General features: G+C 36.8%; 2 protein-coding genes across 3 annotated transcripts; one reads left to right on the top strand and one right to left on the bottom strand.

The window, feature by feature from the left end:
* The first annotated feature begins 460 nt into the window (after window positions 1-460).
* Window positions 461-8,785, top strand: LOC113290986 (vacuolar protein sorting-associated protein 35B-like). The gene is made up of 22 exons (XM_026540569.1): window positions 461-663; window positions 761-857; window positions 995-1,118; window positions 1,802-1,987; window positions 2,518-2,605; window positions 3,205-3,261; window positions 3,416-3,505; window positions 3,619-3,741; window positions 4,372-4,446; window positions 4,768-4,827; window positions 5,329-5,445; window positions 5,562-5,801; window positions 5,886-5,951; window positions 6,433-6,522; window positions 6,704-6,793; window positions 6,960-7,049; window positions 7,227-7,295; window positions 7,399-7,479; window positions 7,629-7,736; window positions 7,811-7,914; window positions 7,998-8,111; window positions 8,196-8,785. Exons 1-22 carry the CDS (start codon window positions 571-573, stop codon window positions 8,404-8,406), a joined length of 2,373 nt encoding a protein of 790 aa, XP_026396354.1. The 5' UTR covers window positions 461-570; the 3' UTR covers window positions 8,407-8,785.
* Window positions 8,786-9,507: 722 nt separating this feature from the next.
* On the bottom strand, window positions 9,508-12,626 carry LOC113290973 (rac-like GTP-binding protein 5). 2 transcript variants are annotated; one of them, XM_026540556.1, is made up of 8 exons: window positions 12,406-12,626; window positions 11,997-12,161; window positions 11,579-11,666; window positions 11,341-11,450; window positions 11,162-11,225; window positions 9,989-10,053; window positions 9,815-9,880; window positions 9,508-9,724 (listed from the first exon to the last, which is right to left on the bottom strand). In XM_026540556.1, the coding sequence occupies exons 2-8, from the start codon at window positions 12,093-12,095 to the stop codon at window positions 9,623-9,625; spliced, it is 594 nt and encodes a 197-aa protein (XP_026396341.1). In that variant the 5' UTR covers window positions 12,096-12,161; window positions 12,406-12,626; the 3' UTR covers window positions 9,508-9,622. The 2 variants fall into 2 exon arrangements, with proteins under 2 accessions (XP_026396341.1, XP_026396345.1); XM_026540560.1 differs by lacking the exon at window positions 12,406-12,626 and having other exon boundaries at window positions 11,997-12,306.
* Window positions 12,627-18,435: the final 5,809 nt, after the last annotated feature.

Here is an 18,435-nt window from a genome sequence, read left to right as displayed (position 1 = left end):
TTATTTTCATACGCCATATCTTGTTCCGTAATTTATCTGGGTTACTAAGATGCTCGTTTGGAAGTATTCTATACGCTGATCTAGTAGTGAATTTCCCATTTTTTGTCCATCCCCACCTAATTTTATCTTGATTCTCCACATTGATATAAATGGATTTTATTCTAGAGGCTATCAAAAGTGGGAAAACAGAATGAATCAATTGTGCATTCCAGTGGCCTTCACTATCCATTAGATCAGAGACATACCTAAGTTTCGATTTACGATTTCACATCCTTGGTATTGTGGATTTGAAGACGAAAAAGGAAAAAAAAAAATGGCTACTTAAAAAAATGTTGGGCCAAAAACAGAGATGGGCTCTGTGATTAGCTCAGTCCGTCCCTGACACACCCACAATAATCCAAAAAACGCTAAGCACACCCAGAAAAAATCGAGCGACATACACCCCCCAGACACCATGAACTGAAAGGCAGTTGAGGTCAGAAACAGAGAAACAAAACTCGATACAGGTCAAAGATCTCAATTTTCATCGGCATCATCACCATCTCAGAAAAACCAAGAGAGCAGAAAACAATGATCGGAGACGGAATCGAAGATGAAGAGAAATGGTTATCTGAAGGAATTGCAGGTCTTCAGCAAAATGCCTTTTACATGCATCGAGCCCTGGTAATGATTAAATTCAATTCATTCCTCAAAAACCCTAATTCACAAATCCCTAATTCTTAAACATTAATTTTAATTTCGTTTCGTTTCCTTTTTTCAGGATTCGAATAATTTGAGAGATGCCTTGAAATATTCTGCCCAGATGTTATCTGAGCTTCGTACATCAAGGCTTTCACCTCATAAATACTATGAGCTTTGTAATTATTCTATCATCTCTTTCTGGGTCTGTTGATCGATCATGGATCGTATAGATATGATGAATTCAATTTGAAGTTGGATTCTGGAATGTGAGATTTTATTGACTATTTTTTTTTTCTTTTTGGGCGATGAGTAGATATGCGAGCTTTTGATGAATTAAGGAAGTTGGAGATGTTCTTCAAGGAGGAGACCAAGCGTGGTTGCTCTGTTATCGATTTATATGAGCTTGTACAACATGCTGGCAACATTTTACCTAGACTGTAAGTTTGAATTATTGAGGAAAAGCAGAAGAAATTTATCTCATTTTTGCAATTACTATTATTTATCATCACTTATAATATTACCGGGCATCGTTGTTGGCAATGTAATTATCTACATTTGGTGTGATGTGAGAAATCTTTTGGGTTTCACTACCTTGCACAAACTGTTAGGGTTTTATAGAGAATAAGAAATGTGCTGGGTCTGTTGGGAGAATGTAACTAGAATTTTCTTGAAGCCTATAAAATTCTGGTCCTACCTACAGAAGTCAGTGATTTCAATTAAGAATGGCAAAGCTTATGTAAGAAATAATGCTATTGGGGCTAGCTCAAATTGACTGTGTTTTTGTTTCGTTAGTTATTGTGGTAGCCTGCTGTTAATTAGCGACAATGAATCCATCATTTGTTGTTCCTTTAGTTCCTAAGTAATTTAAACAGTTCAATGCCTGACAAGACAACTTCTCTCCTTAAAGCAACTAGATTTTCTCTTAACAGACAAATAATGAATAGAGCTGTGAAGTGAGCGGCCATTTTGATTGCCTGTATTTTCCTGTCTGCTGAATGATTACTTCCATAGATTTTTGTAATTTATGCCGTCATTCATGGCAAATGTATATAGTTTCTGAATCAGCAGCATGCCTCGTACTTTTTTGTTCGGTTTCTGAATTGGAATTCTACCGTCTCAGGTATCTCCTCTGTACAGTAGGATCAGTGTACATAAAATCGAAGGAAGCTCCTGCCAAGGATGTTCTCAAGGACCTTGTAGAAATGTGTCGTGGAATTCAACATCCTGTACGTGGGTTATTTCTACGAAGCTACCTTTCCCAAGTTAGTAGGGACAAGTTACCTGACATTGGTTCTGAGTATGAAGGGTATGTATATCCCTTTCAGCTTTATGCATGAAACATAGTTGATGCCTTAAAAATGCTTAGTTACATACTCTCAAATAGTGCTGCCTAGTACTACATTGATTACATGTATTCGACAAAGCTTGTGCTTTAGAGTAGTAAGGTTTTAATTGAAAAGTGACTATTACCATGAGGGCTACAGGTTACGAAAACAGGGTAATATCATTCGCTGTAACCTAGTTGTTGGACTTCCTGTTTTCCTGTTACCACTGTAATCCTAGACATATAAGGAATGTGTGAAGAAGTGAATCATTCAGCAAGTCTTACTCCATTGCATTGCAACTTCCATAATAGCAGTATTGTTCAAAGTGTTTGTGTGTCTTTTTGATGGATATTAGCCTTCATTTCTGTTGGGTAATCTCTTAGTTTACTTTATGTACTGTGAACTTTTTTTTTCCGTTTCCCTGATATTTGTTTGATGAAGCTGTTACCCTCTTGCTAAAACAGTTGACCTGTTGTTTTTGCTTTTTAAAACTGCTGTTATCTTCTTGCAGTGATGCTGATACTGGCATGGATGCTGTTGAGTTTGTGCTTCAAAATTTTACTGAGATGAATAAACTTTGGGTCCGGATGCAGCATCAGGTTTGTTGGGACCTGAACTATTCGCTTCTCTAGTGTTCGGACATGCATTATATCTACCAACCATAGATAATTAGTGTGAGACAGTGAGTTGCTCTGAATTACTGGTCAGCGCGGTTGTGTGAATCAGGCTGTGTCCAGACTCAATGCATATGCTGGTTTTGTGTCTTAGTGGGTTATGGGGGTGTGACAAAGTGAGAAAGAAGGAAAGGACCCACCATCCCTTCTGCCTTTGCCGAAGTTGTTATACCGTATACATCTTTTTTTTTTCCTTTATCGTCATGCTTATTTATTTCTTACTCTGTCTGAGATCAACCTCAGATGTGAGATCGGGTCTGAAACAAGACCTTATCATTCTCTGGAGTATCTAGTTGGAGTCTGGGGGATTATTCGACGTCTATTTGGTTCCGGTCACTTGTTGGCTCTGGACCTAGTAGCACGTGATCCCTAGTTTAAGAACATAGATCCCCAAACCCGAGTGTCGTAAAGGTAAAACAAATCATGAGGGCATGATTTTTGGTCATGCAGGTGTTACTGCTTATGAATTCATACTCTTAGGTGACTCTGAGTTGAAGATTGCAATCGCGCTTTCTGGTCTACAGGGACCTGCCAGGGAAAAGGAGAAGCGGGAAAAAGAAAGGAACGAGCTTCGGGATCTGGTAATATCATGAACCTGAAATTAGTTCTAATTACTCTATTCATTATAACATTTTTGAACATATACTATTATTCAGGACTTCTCAAAATAACTGGATAATGCTCAGATAACAATGGTTATAAGGTTACGACTGACATCTAACTGGTTTTGTTTAGGTTGGGAAAAACTTACATGTCCTCAGTCAAATAGAGGGTGTGGACCTTGATATGTATAAAGATACTGTGCTTCCTAGAATCCTGGAGCAGGTAGTCTTTACTTACCTCTTTTATTCTGCTTTTATATTTTATTTTCTACCCCTGGTGCAGCCTATTGCATTATCGCATCTGAACTTAGACTTCCCGTTATCTGAATTCTATAGGTTGTCAACTGTAAAGATGAGATTGCCCAGTATTATCTAATGGATTGCATTATCCAAGTCTTCCCAGATGAGTACCACTTGCAGACGTTAGAGACATTATTGGGTTCCTGCCCTCAACTTCAGGTCTGTTATGTGTTATCCATTGACCATGGCTCTTATATTTATTTTGAAGAGTTGATCTTTTCCTTTTTGAAAACGTATTTATCTGAAATGCTCTTCTGGAAGCATCTTTTACGACACACTATGACGATAATGCAATCAAGTTTGTTATCCTGAAAGTCTACTCGATATTTTTTGTTTCTGATCTTGGCATTCATCATAAAAGCAGAATTAGATTGTATTGTCAAATGAAAGTGGATCCTGTGATACTGCACTTAAACCCTTCTTAAACCATTTAAATTCCGCTGACAAGAAGTGTAAAACATATCACGTGGATGCAGTTTCTATGCGATTTAATGTGTTGACCACGTAACTCTAAATAGCCTATATTTAAGAATATTAATGAATGATCTTTCAACAAGTTTGGAAGTTCTTTAGCTTTGTATCCTTGAACTGTCAGCATGAATTACCCAGTAGAGAAAATTATAAGATGTCGGCAAGCATTTCTTTTTCACTGATGATTGTAATATGGAGAATGGAGGTGGAGTAAACACTAAACAGTTCTGATATTTTCAAAATTTTTGCAATATTTAATATTTTTTTGCAATATATTATTATCACATTGGCTCATTATACCCTTTTTGTTCTTTTTAGGCTACAGTTGACATCAAGACAGTGCTATCTCAGTTGATGGATAGGTTATCTAACTATGCTGCTTCAAGTGGGGAGGTGGGTTAACATCGGAAAATTTTGCGAATGGACCAAAAGTCAAACTTGCATAGCTTTTATTTTTAATGCACTTATATTCTCTCTTTAGGAAAAAGGACCACATTAGGAAATTTTTTATGCACCTTTCACTGTACATATTATAACTAGAGGTAAGCACACTGAAAGGTGCACAATAATTTACACCTCATGGTCCTATGTTTTACTGAGAAAATATGTGTCTAAAAATTCTTCGGATATTTGGTCATTTAGCGTTATTCTATATTTTAACATAATTCCTTCTCTTGAGTTTTCTGTTGTGATTCTTATCATCTTTCACTGCAGGCGCTACCTGAATTTTTACAAGTAGAGGCTTTTGCTAAACTGAGCAACTCAATTGGAAAGGTAAATCCGTCTCATTAATATCAGTTTGCAAAAACCTAACTTGAGATTTAACTGCATACCGTTGGTTGGTCATTTTTGTTTGGTATCTTTTAGGATCGCTAGGTAAAATGTAAAACTTCACTTCGAATATAGAGCATGTATAGTTACTCATGAGTCATGACATACACTATATGTTCGTTCTAAGATAAAATGCCCAAGGTTCAGCAGTAACACCTCGCAACATAGCTACCTCTTTTTTTCTTCCGTGAAGCCCTTATATATCTTTAAATGTGTACTCCTATAATGTCGTTAGTTACAATGAGAGAACACACATAGAATTTGTTAGAGCAACATAAAGATGTTGCCTGCATTATTTTCTGCTTTGAAGTTCTTGGCTTCTGTCCCATCAATGATACCCTTAACTGTATTCCTTTTACTGTTCCTTCAAAAACAATTTTATTTAATATGAGCAGTCAATCTTGAACAGTATGAAACGAATAATTTTCCATGTTACCTTGACAGGTCATCGAAGCACAGGTGGACATGCCTGTGGTTGGAGCTATTAGCTTATATGTTTCTCTTCTTACTTTTACTCTGCGTGTTCATCCTGATCGGCTTGATTATGTGGATCAAGTATTGGTAAGGTTCTTCTCCGAAAGTTACACTGTAATATGTCCATTGTGTGCTTAATCCTTTAATCAAATATTGTAGATAATCAAAAACTTATTTTGTTTCCACTTATATTTCTTTTTCAGTCTGCATGTGTTAAAAAACTCTCGAGCAAGGCTAAATTGGAGGACAGCAGAGCAACAAAACAAATTGTTGCACTTTTGAGTGCTCCCCTGGAGAAATACAATGATATTGGCATTGCACTAAAGCTTTCCAACTATCCCCCTGTCATGGATCACCTAGATAGTGCAACTAATAAAGTCATGGCAGTGGTTATCATACAAAGCATCATGAAGAACAACACTTGCATTTCAACTGCTGATAAAGTATGCCACTTTTCAGTATTTGTATTTCTTGTATGAAACTATCAGTATGTTCCAAATTAACACCATGCCCGTCTGTTTTTGTAGGTTGATGCATTGTTTGAATTGATCAAGGGGCTTATAAAGGATTTGGATGGGACCCCTGTGGAAGAGGTGATTATTCCACGTTTCAGTACATAAGAATATTATACTCCCTCTTTATGAAGTGATGCTTTAGTGTTTCTATTATATTAGTATCAAAATAAGTGAAAATTTTACTTTTTTTCACCAAAATTTTCGATTACATTCTTACATGTTATCTTGGAACCATAACTTTTTTTGGAAGTATTACTGGCATTTAGTTTATGAAGACTTTTATTATCAAGGGTACAAATGGAAAATAATAACATCTCACATCATTTCTTAAACTGTGTGCAAAACCCTAAAGTATCACTTATATGATACAGAGGGAGTGTAATCTCTAATGATATCCAATGATGATTGAGTATTCACTTGCTTCCAGAAATAGAGAACTTGCTTTCATTTCATCTCCTACAACCTACACTCCTGCTTTTCTTCTCTGTAGAAATTCATGTTTTTTATATTCTGGTGATTGTTTCATGTCACGCTTACTGTATTTCCCTCTTCGTGTTAGCTTGATGAGGAGGATTTCAAGGAGGAGCAAAGTTCAGTTGCTGGTCTCATTCACATGCTGCACAATGATGACCCTGAAGAGATGTTGAAGGTAATTTATGATTAGAAGTTTGTGAAATCGTGTTCGTCAATGATGTGTCAGTTCTGACAACCTTCAATATCAGAAATGATTATGAGATTGCTTATCGAGTTCAAGTGTACAGAAATGTTTGAACACTTCAATTTATTTTATTCTATATCTTGATAATGACTCGTTGACTGGTGGGTTTCAGATCATATGTACTGTTAAGAAGCATATACTGACTGGAGGACCACAACGGCTTCCTTTTACTGTTCCCCCTCTAATATTTTCTGCACTCAAGGTTGGTTCTGCTTTTATCTAATTATGCAATATCATGTTACTGACGTGAGGCAATTGGTTTATTGGTTTTAAAATTTATGCTCGACGTGAGTTGGGTGCAATACCCTTCTCGTATCCTTAGACATGCTTTTCTTTGTAGGGTTAATGTAAACTTAACTGATGTGCAGTTGGTCAGGCGGTTGCAAGGTCAGGATGGGGATGTAGTTGGAGAAGATCAGGCAGCAACACCTAAGAAAATCTTTCAGCTCTTGCATCAGGTAATTTTTGTCTTGTGAGACTGGAATTTCTTTGGTTGTATCATGTGTACGACGATATTTTGATCTTCGACCGCAGCTCTGGACAACAATTGATCATATATTGCAGTTGTAGGAGATGTGACTGAATCTGATAAATTTGTTAGTGCATTTAATAATGTTGCTCACTTTGTGCTTCAGACAATCGAGGCTCTATTATCTGTCCCAGCTCCAGAACTGGCTTTAAGATTGTACTTGCAATGCGCAGAGGTATATTGTAGGTTTTAAACTATCATTTTCATTTTCAGGAAGGAGTAAACCATCAGCTGGACTCATATGTGTTACCGTTGATTTCTTTTTTATATATTTGCAGGCTGCAAATGACTGTGATCTTGAACCTGTTGCATATGAGTTTTTCACTCAAGCATTCATACTATATGAAGAAGAAGTTGCGGTAATAAACAGGAGATCTTTGGTCAAAATGCTCATATTTGTTTCAGTTAGACAATTCAGTTCTAAAGTAGTTGTCGTCTTACATTACTCTTTTTCCAGATTTTTGTAATGCCGTCAATTCATGGTGAAGTTTATGTATTTGTTTCTTAGGATTCGAAGGCCCAGGTGACTGCAATACATCTCATAATTGGAACTCTTCAAAGGATGAATGTATTTGGCGTTGAGAATAGGGATACTCTGACACATAAAGCAACTGGGGTAAACAATCTTACTAGAACGTATAGCTGTCTGTTTCCGCGTATGTTACTAATACTTCTGATGATGCTTTACAGTATTCCGCAAAGCTTTTAAAGAAGCCCGACCAATGCAGAGCTGTTTATGCGTGTTCGCATCTCTTTTGGCTAGATGATCAAGAAGGTTTGAAGGATGGAGAAAGGTGCAATACCCATGGCATTATCTTTTACTCTGTGCATTTTATAATCATCTGTTGTACAATAATTCATTCTTCTCTCATTTCAGGGTCCTGCTTTGCTTAAAGCGTGCATTAAGAATTGCAAATGCTGCACAACAGATGGCGAGCGCTACACGTGGTAGCGGTGGACCAGTCACACTTTTTGTTGAAATATTGAACAAGTCAGTATTATGAAGCTGAGCTGACAGATTTGCATATATTTTTCTTTTATTTTCTTAGTTTCCTCACCTTTTTGTAATTTGCAGGTACCTGTACTTTTTCGAGAAAGGAAACCCTCAAATCACAAGCACTGCAATCCAGGGTTTGGTTGAATTGATCAATACAGAGATGCAAAGTGACACAACAGCATCAGATTCATCTGCTGATGCATTCTTTTCGAGCACACTACGGTACATCGAATTCCAGAAGCAAAAGGGTGGTACAATGGGTGAAAAGTATGAGCCAATCAAGGTGTGACATTGGGGAGCTATGTAGGGGCGACTCTTTCCTCACTAGTTCCACTTCCCTCTACCATTCTTTAGAACTTTTAATTGCCTTGATCTTTCAGTGAAACATCCATTTCAACACTAATTTCCTTAGTGCTGTTGAAGTTCGATAATATCGTGTTCTTTTGGAAGGCCACAATTATCATTGCAACCAGCCACAGTTTGTGCATTTGAGTGCCCAAGCTGGGCGAATATAGGGTGTAATGGCGTAGCAAAACAAATGGTAAAGTGTAATTAAAAGTTTCGAATTAATGTAAAATTTCAACTTTGTGCGACTTTTTTCTCCTGGTTGTGTACACTATAATTTAAGCTCTTAAATGAAGTACATGTGTTTGAGTGGGTGTGGCTCATATTTTCTTTCCTATTTAACTATTTCGGATATGGCAAGTATGACCCAAAATTGCCTCAGCCTGACAGTTCTTTGGGTCACCGGACACTTTAGATGCTGAAATTTTTTTGGGCACACCCACCCACCATGGTCTCATAAGTGACTTTTGGGTCGTGGGTAATCGTGTCGAAGCTTTGCACTGTTGCTTTTGGTTGGTAATTTGTATAAATTGTATTTAAATTACGGGTCAGTAGTCATGTTATCAAAAAATTTGACTCAAAAGGTGGATTACCGGCGAACTATTTTATCACGACAATTTTGAGACATATTTCGAGTCACACTCAACGGGTAAATTATAAGCCACTAGCCAACTTTTCAGCCAGTCAAAACCGCATATTCTGAGTGACAATGCAAATTATCGGACTGACCTACCTTTTAACCAATGTAAATTTAGGATCACAGCGACTGGCTTTGCGCTTCGCCACTACGGTGTAAAGTAGATTTTCAGCCTCAGGTTTTGTGATCTTATGCCACCTAGTAGATTTTGAGCCGGACCTCTTATGCCACCTAGTAGATTTGGAGTCGGACCTCGACATGTTCATTTTTCTCGTAGATCGTGGAAAGTTGTCTTGGCTGGTTTTGGATTTCTCTTTCCCAGGTTTTGGGGAGACAGCAAAACGTGCGAGAGAGCTTGAATTTGGATTTTGACATTTTGAGGTTTGGTTTGGGAGGGTACACCAAGTCTCATGGGAATTTGACCAAACTTTTGATATTCAAGCGCATACAAAAACATAATCTTTGCTTAATTGTTTAGAGAATAAACACATGAAAATCCAGGGTTATCACAATATTGCTCCAATTACAGAATGGAACAGTTCCCTTTTTGAGCTTTCTTCTTCTTCTTTTGCTTGGGAGGTTGGAGCACAACTTTGATGGCTGCATCAAAGACTGCTTTCACATTCTGCAGACAACATTAGGGTCAGTCACATCTTACATATATTTCATCGAGAGTGAAATGGAATATGTTTAAATGATGAAGAACAGAAATTACCTGCTGCGATTTTGAGCTACATTCGATGTACGCAGGAGCTCCAATCACCTTTTTCAGTTCTTCTCCCTTCAGTTATCAACAGAGAAGTATACGAAAAACAGTAGTTAAGAACTAAGCATACAAATGTAACTGAATCATCTTAGCTGTAAAACACAACACAGTATCAGTGATAACCTGAGCTGTGGTAATGGGTACTGCACCGGGGTGGTCTACAAAGAACTGCTTGTCATCTCGAAGATCTGGGATCAGAAATGTTCGGATCAGATATATAACAAGACATCTCTTCAATTCATAGATATATAACAAGACCATACACAATTGGGTCTGAAACGAGAGTTTTTTTATATCATTATATTACAAAAAGACAAATGAAACCAACCAAAACTTGGGAACTTCGGTATTTAGCAGAAGAGAACAAGCAGAAAAAGAAGCTGGTAAGAAGAAGCTATACAGAACAAGCACAATATCATACTTGCTTACCAAGTATTAATTTTCAACTATTATATATGTATAAAGAACTCTTAATCGACACAATGAAATCCATAGGAAGTTGAAATAAGAAGACAAGAAAAATGTGGAACACCTATTAGAATAGGAAAGGGATGCTACTACCACTGAGATTGCATTAACGCATTCCAATCAGAGGGTATACATAGATTATAGAGTCATCAATCAGTCACAAATAAGAAAAGAAGGTCCGGAATAAGTTGGCCGAGCAATAATGCCCTGACCGTAAATTCACTCGCCAAGCTGAGCAGAAAGCAAAGAAGGGAGTACATGGGAACCATGCACCAGAAGATCGTGGACTACCTAACCTACGCTGCCTCCTCCCCTCTTTTTGGACTTGGCACAAGCATGTGGAAACATAAAATACGTTCAGACTATCATTAGCAATCTCTAATTTAAAACTTCAAAGTTCATTTGCCTCATAAGTGTGTATTACATCCGGGAAACAGATAGAGTGAAATGGAAAACAAGAGATAAAAGAACAACAATGCAACCGAAAGGTATACACATCAAATATGCAAGTCCATAAAACATAAAAGTTTGTTTTTCATCAAACTCATCCACTTCCAAAATAAATAATTCGAAAGGAAAAACCCCAATTCTTCACAAAACAGGGACAACTCACTTGAAATTACTGTGTTGTCAGCACTTGGAGTTAGTGTTTGGTTATGTTCATGCATATACTAGACACAGATGTGAGTCATTACAATCACATAATTAACAGCACCAACAAAGAGAGATAAGTTAATACAACTAGTTTAACGATGTACAAATAAAAGAATGGAAATTAATGAAACAAATAAAGTTGGAAGAAAAACTCAATAAGACGGCAATTCTTACCAAGCTTAGTCCCAACAAGAATTATCGGAACACCAGGTGCATAATGCCTCAATTCCGGAATCCACTGTAAACACAAAGCAAAATTTCCAAAATCATCAGCGCAACAGTTACAAATAACGAAATCTCTGTATATTTTCAAAAACAGAAGTACCTTGTTCATCCAAAGAATAAAAGCTAACCTTTTTGGCAACATTTTCATAGCTCGCCTTACTAATTAGAGAGAAAGCCAACAGGAAAACATCCGATCCACGATAACTAAGAGGTCTTAATCTATTGTAATCCTCTTGCCCTGTTCCACACAACAACGAAATTCAGATCCATCATTGATAACCAAAAAACAAAAAAATTATTCTGTTTACCATGAGATGTGATAAATAAAAATGAAAATTTTCAGAAGATTGTAAAGTTACCACTTACCAGCAGTATCCCATAATCCTAGATTAACCGTGCTTCCGTCAACAACCACATTTGCGCTGAAATTATCAAAAACCGTTGGCACATAATCCTGATTACCAAACAGAGAAAACCAAAGTCATTTTCATAATTAATTTGACCATTAACAGATTCTAAAATAAAACCCTAACAACCAAGGATATGGAAAACAACTAATTTGAGTAATTTCCCAATAATTTCATTATTCAGGTATCTGTCATCAATAAAAATACCTAACCTGATGAAGATTGATTTTGGGAAATACAAAAATGAAAGAAACTTGTAATAAAATTCATACAGAAACCTAATTTTTCCCAAAAATCAAAGTGAAAATGACCAATTTCCAAAAATGAAAACCTGATTCCCACAAAAACCAACCCTCAAAACAAGAAACAAAACTTACCGTAGGGAAAGTATTGCTGGTGTAAGAAATAAGCATACAAGTTTTTCCAACAGCACCATCACCAACCGTAACACATTTTATAAACCTAGACGCACTCATTTTGATGATTTGATCTTTTTTTATCTTTCTTTCTCGTCTTCTTAATCTTCTTCTTCAGCTATACATCTGTTAAAGAATCATAAACAGAAGAAAAAAACCCTAAATAAAACCCCATTTTCGATCAAATTCAGGTAGAAACTGCCGATTTCTTCAGAAATCTACAGAATCCAAACCCTGGAGAAACTAAAATAATTAAAAAAAAAATGAAAAGAAGAGGAGGAGGAGGAGGAGGAGGAGGAGGAGGAGGAGGAGGAGAGAAATGATAACGATAATGGGTGGAGGGAGAGGAGGAGGAATCAGCAGTACCAACCTTTTTGGCGAGAGAGAGGAGTGGAGAGGAGATTGCGGTTGAAGCGTTCGCTGAAAACCCCGAACCAAAAATATACCACAAAATAACAAAAAAATTGAAACTAAAAAAACAGGACTAGTACAACAACTGACAACTCTTTTTCCCCAAACTCTATTTCTTTCTTTGCTGTCTTTTCTTTTTCTTTCTTCTTCCACCCACTACTTCCACTTCATTGCTTTCTGCACAAAATTATGTTGTGGATTTATCGTTACTTCTTACTTCTTATGTACAGCTAAAATTTTGACAGGGGAAATGAACTGATGCACCTGTTATGGATCTTTGCCATGTGGGTGTGTTACTAAATGAATGGTAGTGATCTATGGGTTGAGAAGGAGTTTTTTTTTCTTTTTGTGTTTCCAACATTGTTAATAGGAGGTACCGGATTACTGGGAAGGTGCCAAAGTGCATATAAGACAAAACACTTTTAGTTTGTGTTATATGAATTCTGGTACCCTCCCCTCCCTATAATCTGATACCCTCATTAGTAGACATGTCATTTTATCCCAAAAATAAAATGAAAATACATGCGAGTCATATAATGTGACTAACAACTGCAACATCAAACTTATTAATATCGTGCTCGGTCTAATATTTCTAACGCCTACGAATTGAATTCCAAGAGCAGTTCCTATGGACTCAACAAACATAAAGTTTGTTCATTTTGATCCCACTATGGACTCAACAAATATGAAAAATAGATGGGCAAACCAATAATTTTGTTGGTTTGTTGAGTCAGACGGAAGAAAAGGCGCGCGCTTGATGGAACACCGGGTTGTTGTGGCACACTCGCTGACGTGTGAGCCAGAAACGCTGGCGTGTGTTCCAAAAGCGCTAGTTTTTCCTTCACACGCCGGCGTCTGTACTAAATCCTCCAGCTCTGACACAAAATCGCCAACGGCTAAATTTGGACGGCTGAAAAACCTTATCATCCAACGGTTAAAATTTTGAGTTCTATAAATACTCCCCATTCCAACTCCAAATCCACACATCTAGTCTTCTTTACTCTTCCTGTCTGAGCTTAAAAAAGAATTCAATTCTTCAATTCAACAAATTTGTCGAAAGGAGATGTCTCGGCCCTTGTTACTTCGGCGAGCTCCGTATACTGAAGAAGAAGATGAATCTATTTGCAGAAACTATGTTTTTTTATGTACTCAGCTTACTTCAACAAACTATCCATGGGTGAATTTCTGGGCGGTTATTCACGACGGGTTCTGCAGTGACACCAGTAATCCAAGTCGTCGTGCTATATGCGAAATAGAAAATAGTTTTGGTACAATTAAGAAAGAAGTAAATGAGTTTGTAGCTTTAACTATGCAAGTCAATCGATATAGACGGAGGGTGAAATTGATGCTGAGATGGTAACAAGATCTTTGGATGAATAGCGAAGATGGAAAAATGTGGCTTTTTCGTTTCGAAAAATGTTTCAAAATCCTTAAGGTGTTGAACAATTTCAACCCCTTCTTTGTAGTTGTTTTTCCACCTAGTACTTCTCATCAGTGAGGCTAATGTAAAACGCTTAATTTTAAACATATGTAGTTCAGTGAAACTAATGTAAAACGTTGAATTTTAAACATATGCAATTTTATTTAAACAAACCGTCGTACTTTTTAATTGATTAAAACTAGAATTACAAATGCAGCAGAACTAAAAATTACAATCTCTCTAACGTCGCTCATCGTTATCTTCGGGACCTGGAGTCAGCCATTCTCCAAGGCCTGTCATATCCTCACTTGTCAACATATTTGCTAAATTTCCATAAGGAGAAAAAATTGGTTGAAGAACACTAGGCGATTAGAAAGCACTCGGTTCTTGGAAAGCACTCGGTCCTCCGGGCATATAAGATGTTTGTTGTTGTGGTGGTGGTGTAACAAAGTAGCAAGCATCATTTGGGTTGTAGGGAGAGAATGATGATGAAATGCACGTTGGATCTGGCTGAATTACTTGAGGTTGAGATACAGGCACAGTTTGTGGTGAAGTACTGTGTCGTACTTGTGGTTAAGTACTCTGTCATACTTGTATTTCTCCCACCACTATATTATCACTATCGTGCCATGATCTGTTGCTCCTGGTGGAATCGGCAGACTGTGAACACCCATCATCATTTATAGTTGGACTCAATCCAAACATTGTGTCCTCATGCCATTTATGACACACACCCAAGTGTATAGCCTCCATTTGCCGATTCAGCCAATACATATCGTTCAGTTATCTCTTCAACTCTTCATTACTGGCAGCCACATTGTAATAAGGATAATCACGTTCCACAACTTGGGAAATAATGGGGATCGTGTTTGGATCACCTTGTGAAGTAATACTTGGCATCTCCCAACAAATTTCGAGCATATTTGACGAAGATGATGAAGAACTTGCACCCGTGGAGGGGTAAGTCATAAAGCATGGATCTTTTGGAGGCGACTGGCTAGGAACGATATTTTCATCATGAGCCAGGCGTGATAACCCTTGGAAATAAAATCCATAGATGTGCATGTTGTATCTCCCAGTTACAGGCTTCGCAATAGACATGTACCAGGTGACATACTGCGTTTCATCAATATTCCTCTTTGTATTTGTTAGAGCACTACTTGGTTGAACCCACTAGCGTTGGTATGTCAAGCTAGTTGTCAAATTTAGTTGCCAAAACGCATTCTTGATTTAGTATACTATATATAGTTTCGTACTAGATTAGGTCTTAGAAGAGCTATTCTTGAAGGATGAAGACTGAAGTTTACAAGAAGAAATCAACAAGGACTTCATCAACAAAGGTATGTGGTGATTGATTTCATTTGGATTCTTGTTCAATTCTACCTTTCTAATCTATCGAAATAAATGCTCACTCTATGGAACAATTCCTATGACGGTTAATATACATTTATGTATATATACTTGAGGTTATTTGAGCCACGACTTTTCTGACAATAACCTTTATCCTTGAACAGGTTCTCATGTTATAGTGAATGAGCTTATGAATTCAACGAGCCAAGAATCACTCAATTCCGAGTTATAACGATGGAGTTATGAATGATTTATTGAAGTAACAATTATAAGTGTTGTTGTAATTGTTACAGTTCCTTAGTAGGAAACAATCCATCGACTGTTTGTAACGGTTCACGGACTTGGGCCCAATTACGTGACTAAAAGGCATTTTTGGTCAAATTTATCTAGGAAAGTTAGCTGTTACTCCAAACATCTTTGATTACCTTATCAAAGTGTTTGTGATTCCTTCCTAATTTATTTTGTGATTTATTCACATAAATACAATATTTGCCTAATTAATTATTTATTTAATTATTTTGGCAAGATTTGTAACTTAGGAAAGACTCCCAAAATTAGGAGAGTCTTGAAAAAGGAAAATAGCTATGCTTAGATTTCAAGCTACCTTTCACTATAAATAAAGGGTTCGTGAGTGTTACACGTTTTCATCCCCTTTGGAAAATTGGTGTAAAGCTTATGAGGTTGTTTTCCATGTCTTCTATTCTTCGTGAACAAGAGTGAGATAAAAGTCTTTGTGTTGGGGATCACAAAGCCGAGTTGGATTAATCTTCGTGATTAATTATACAACTTGTAATCTAGGTTTTTCACCTCTTGTCTATTCTAAGGTTTTCTCTTCTGATATAAAACTATTCAAGAGTTGTTGATCATAAACCCTAGGTTTTGATAGATTTTAGTTTCTGATTGTATACCAACACTTGTTAGTCGAAATCGGAATATAGAAAGAAAACTTCGATTAAGGTATCTCGTAAAAATCCTTAAGAAGTTTTAAACAAGATTCTCTAGATTTATTCTAGTTGTTCTTGTTGTAGGATTATTAGGGTTTTCTTAACTTGGAAATTGATATTTGGAATCGCCCAATTTCACTTACGAAAATCAGGTTCACGGACTCCTTATGTGTACGTATACTGATTGTAAGTTAAAACCCTAATCTACAAGTTTGTTTTGATATTACTTTTACCTAGTAATTGTTTTTATCAAAATAAACACAAGATTTCCAAAACCTTGATTCACATCTAAAGGGAAATCAAACCGGTGTTTTGTGCAAACAAAAATATCGAATCGTATCAATCGTGTTGTTGTATCTTCTAAAGAGAGCCTTGGGTTCTGATAGAAGATTTACGAGAATAATTCCCTAAGACAATCGGTGTTGTGCTAGGAGTTATATTAGTGCTGAAGCAAGTATTACATCTAGTCTGAATAGGTAGTAAGAATTTGGTGTAACAACTTATAATCAGTGTGTATTTATTCTGGACTAGGTCCCGGGGGTTTTCTGCATTTGCGGTTTCCTCGTTAACAAAATTTCTGGTGTCTGTGTTATTTCTTTTCCGCATTATATTGTTTATCTTTATAATTGAATTATCACAGGTTGTGCGTAAGTTCAATCAATTGGGAATCCGAACTTTGGTTGTTGATTAAATTGATTGACACTTGGATATTGGTTTTTGATACCGTCCAAGTTATTTCTTATATTCAATCGAGCTCGCAAATTTCTATTTGTTTGATTGCGGATTGAATTGATAAATAGAGATATAACTCATTGATATACTTTTCTTAAGATTGAGTATGACTGTTTAGTTGATTCTCTTGAAAGTATATTAGAGGAAGTCCTATCAGATTGCCAAACGAATTGTTGGGTGTGGTTGTTTGACCCCCGCATTTTCAATTGGTATCAGAGCAGGCAAACACGCTAAGACCTCATAAGTCTGTGTTTGTAGCAACCTGATTCTATGGACAGAAGTGCTATCTCTATAAACATACCACCAGTCTTCGATGGCACGAACTATTTATGGTGGAAAATTTGCCATGCGTTTTTTTATTCAAGCGCGAGATTTTCAATCATGGGTTCGTATAGTTAATGGTTATAATCCTCCATTAGTTACAGTAGACGGTGTAACTGTTGAAAAGGATATTGGTGATTATGATGATCTTGAGATTCTTGCTGCAAAGAAAAATTCTGAAGGATTAAATGCTATCATCCATGCCATTACCCCAGATCTTCAGCACCATGTTACTACATGTAATAAGTCTAAAGATGCTTGGGATATCTTAGAAACCGTATTCGAAGGGAATGCCACAGAGAAAGAAGCAAGGCTTCAAAATCTAGCTTCTGACTGGGAAAACCTTCGCATGTCTGATGATGAAACCTTTGATGAGTTTAACCAAAGAATTTCTCGAATAGTTAACTCCTCATATTCATTAGGAAGAACTATTCCGGAGAAAGATATTGTGTGCAAAACTCTCAGGTCTCTACCATCAAGATACGAGTCTAAGAAACATGCCATTGAAGAAGCAAACGATCTTTCTACACTCTCTAGAAATACCCTTGTTGGAAAGTTAAAGATCTTTGATAATGAACACGCATCTAGAAAAGAGGTGATTTTTCTTAAATCTGCAAACAATTCTGAATCCTCTAAGGATAAATCTGGTTCGCCAGATACTAAGGATGTTACTCCACGAATAGGTAATAGGAATTTGGTGTAACAACTTATAATCAGTGTGTGTTTATTCTGGACTAGGTCCCGGGGGTTTTCTGCATTTGCGGTTTCCTCGTTAACAAAATTTCTGGTATCTGTGTTATTTTTTTCCGCATTATATTGTTTATCTTTATAATTGAAATATCACAGATTGTGCGTAAGTTCAATCATTTGGGAATCCGACCTTTGGTTGTTGATTAAATTGATTGACACTTGGATATTGGTTTTTGATACAGTCCAAGTTATTTCTTATATTCAATCGGGCTCGCAAATTTCTATTTGTTTGATTGCAGATTGAATTGAGAAATAGAGATATAACTCCTTGATATACTTTTCTTAAGATTGAGTCTGACTGTCTAGTTGATTATCTTGAAAGTATATTAGAGTAAGTCCTATCAGATTACCAAACGAATTGTTGAGTGGGGTTGTTTGACCCCCACATTTTCAATATTTAGTTCATACCTCTCCCATTGGATTATTCTCAGTCGATCAAAATCTGATCCAGAGGTTTGCAGCTATGGTGGCG

This window comes from Papaver somniferum, chromosome 1, assembly GCF_003573695.1.
Source record: "Papaver somniferum cultivar HN1 chromosome 1, ASM357369v1, whole genome shotgun sequence".
Lineage (NCBI taxonomy): Eukaryota > Viridiplantae > Streptophyta > Magnoliopsida > Ranunculales > Papaveraceae > Papaver > Papaver somniferum.
This window is presented reverse-complemented; position numbering and strand designations above follow the sequence as displayed.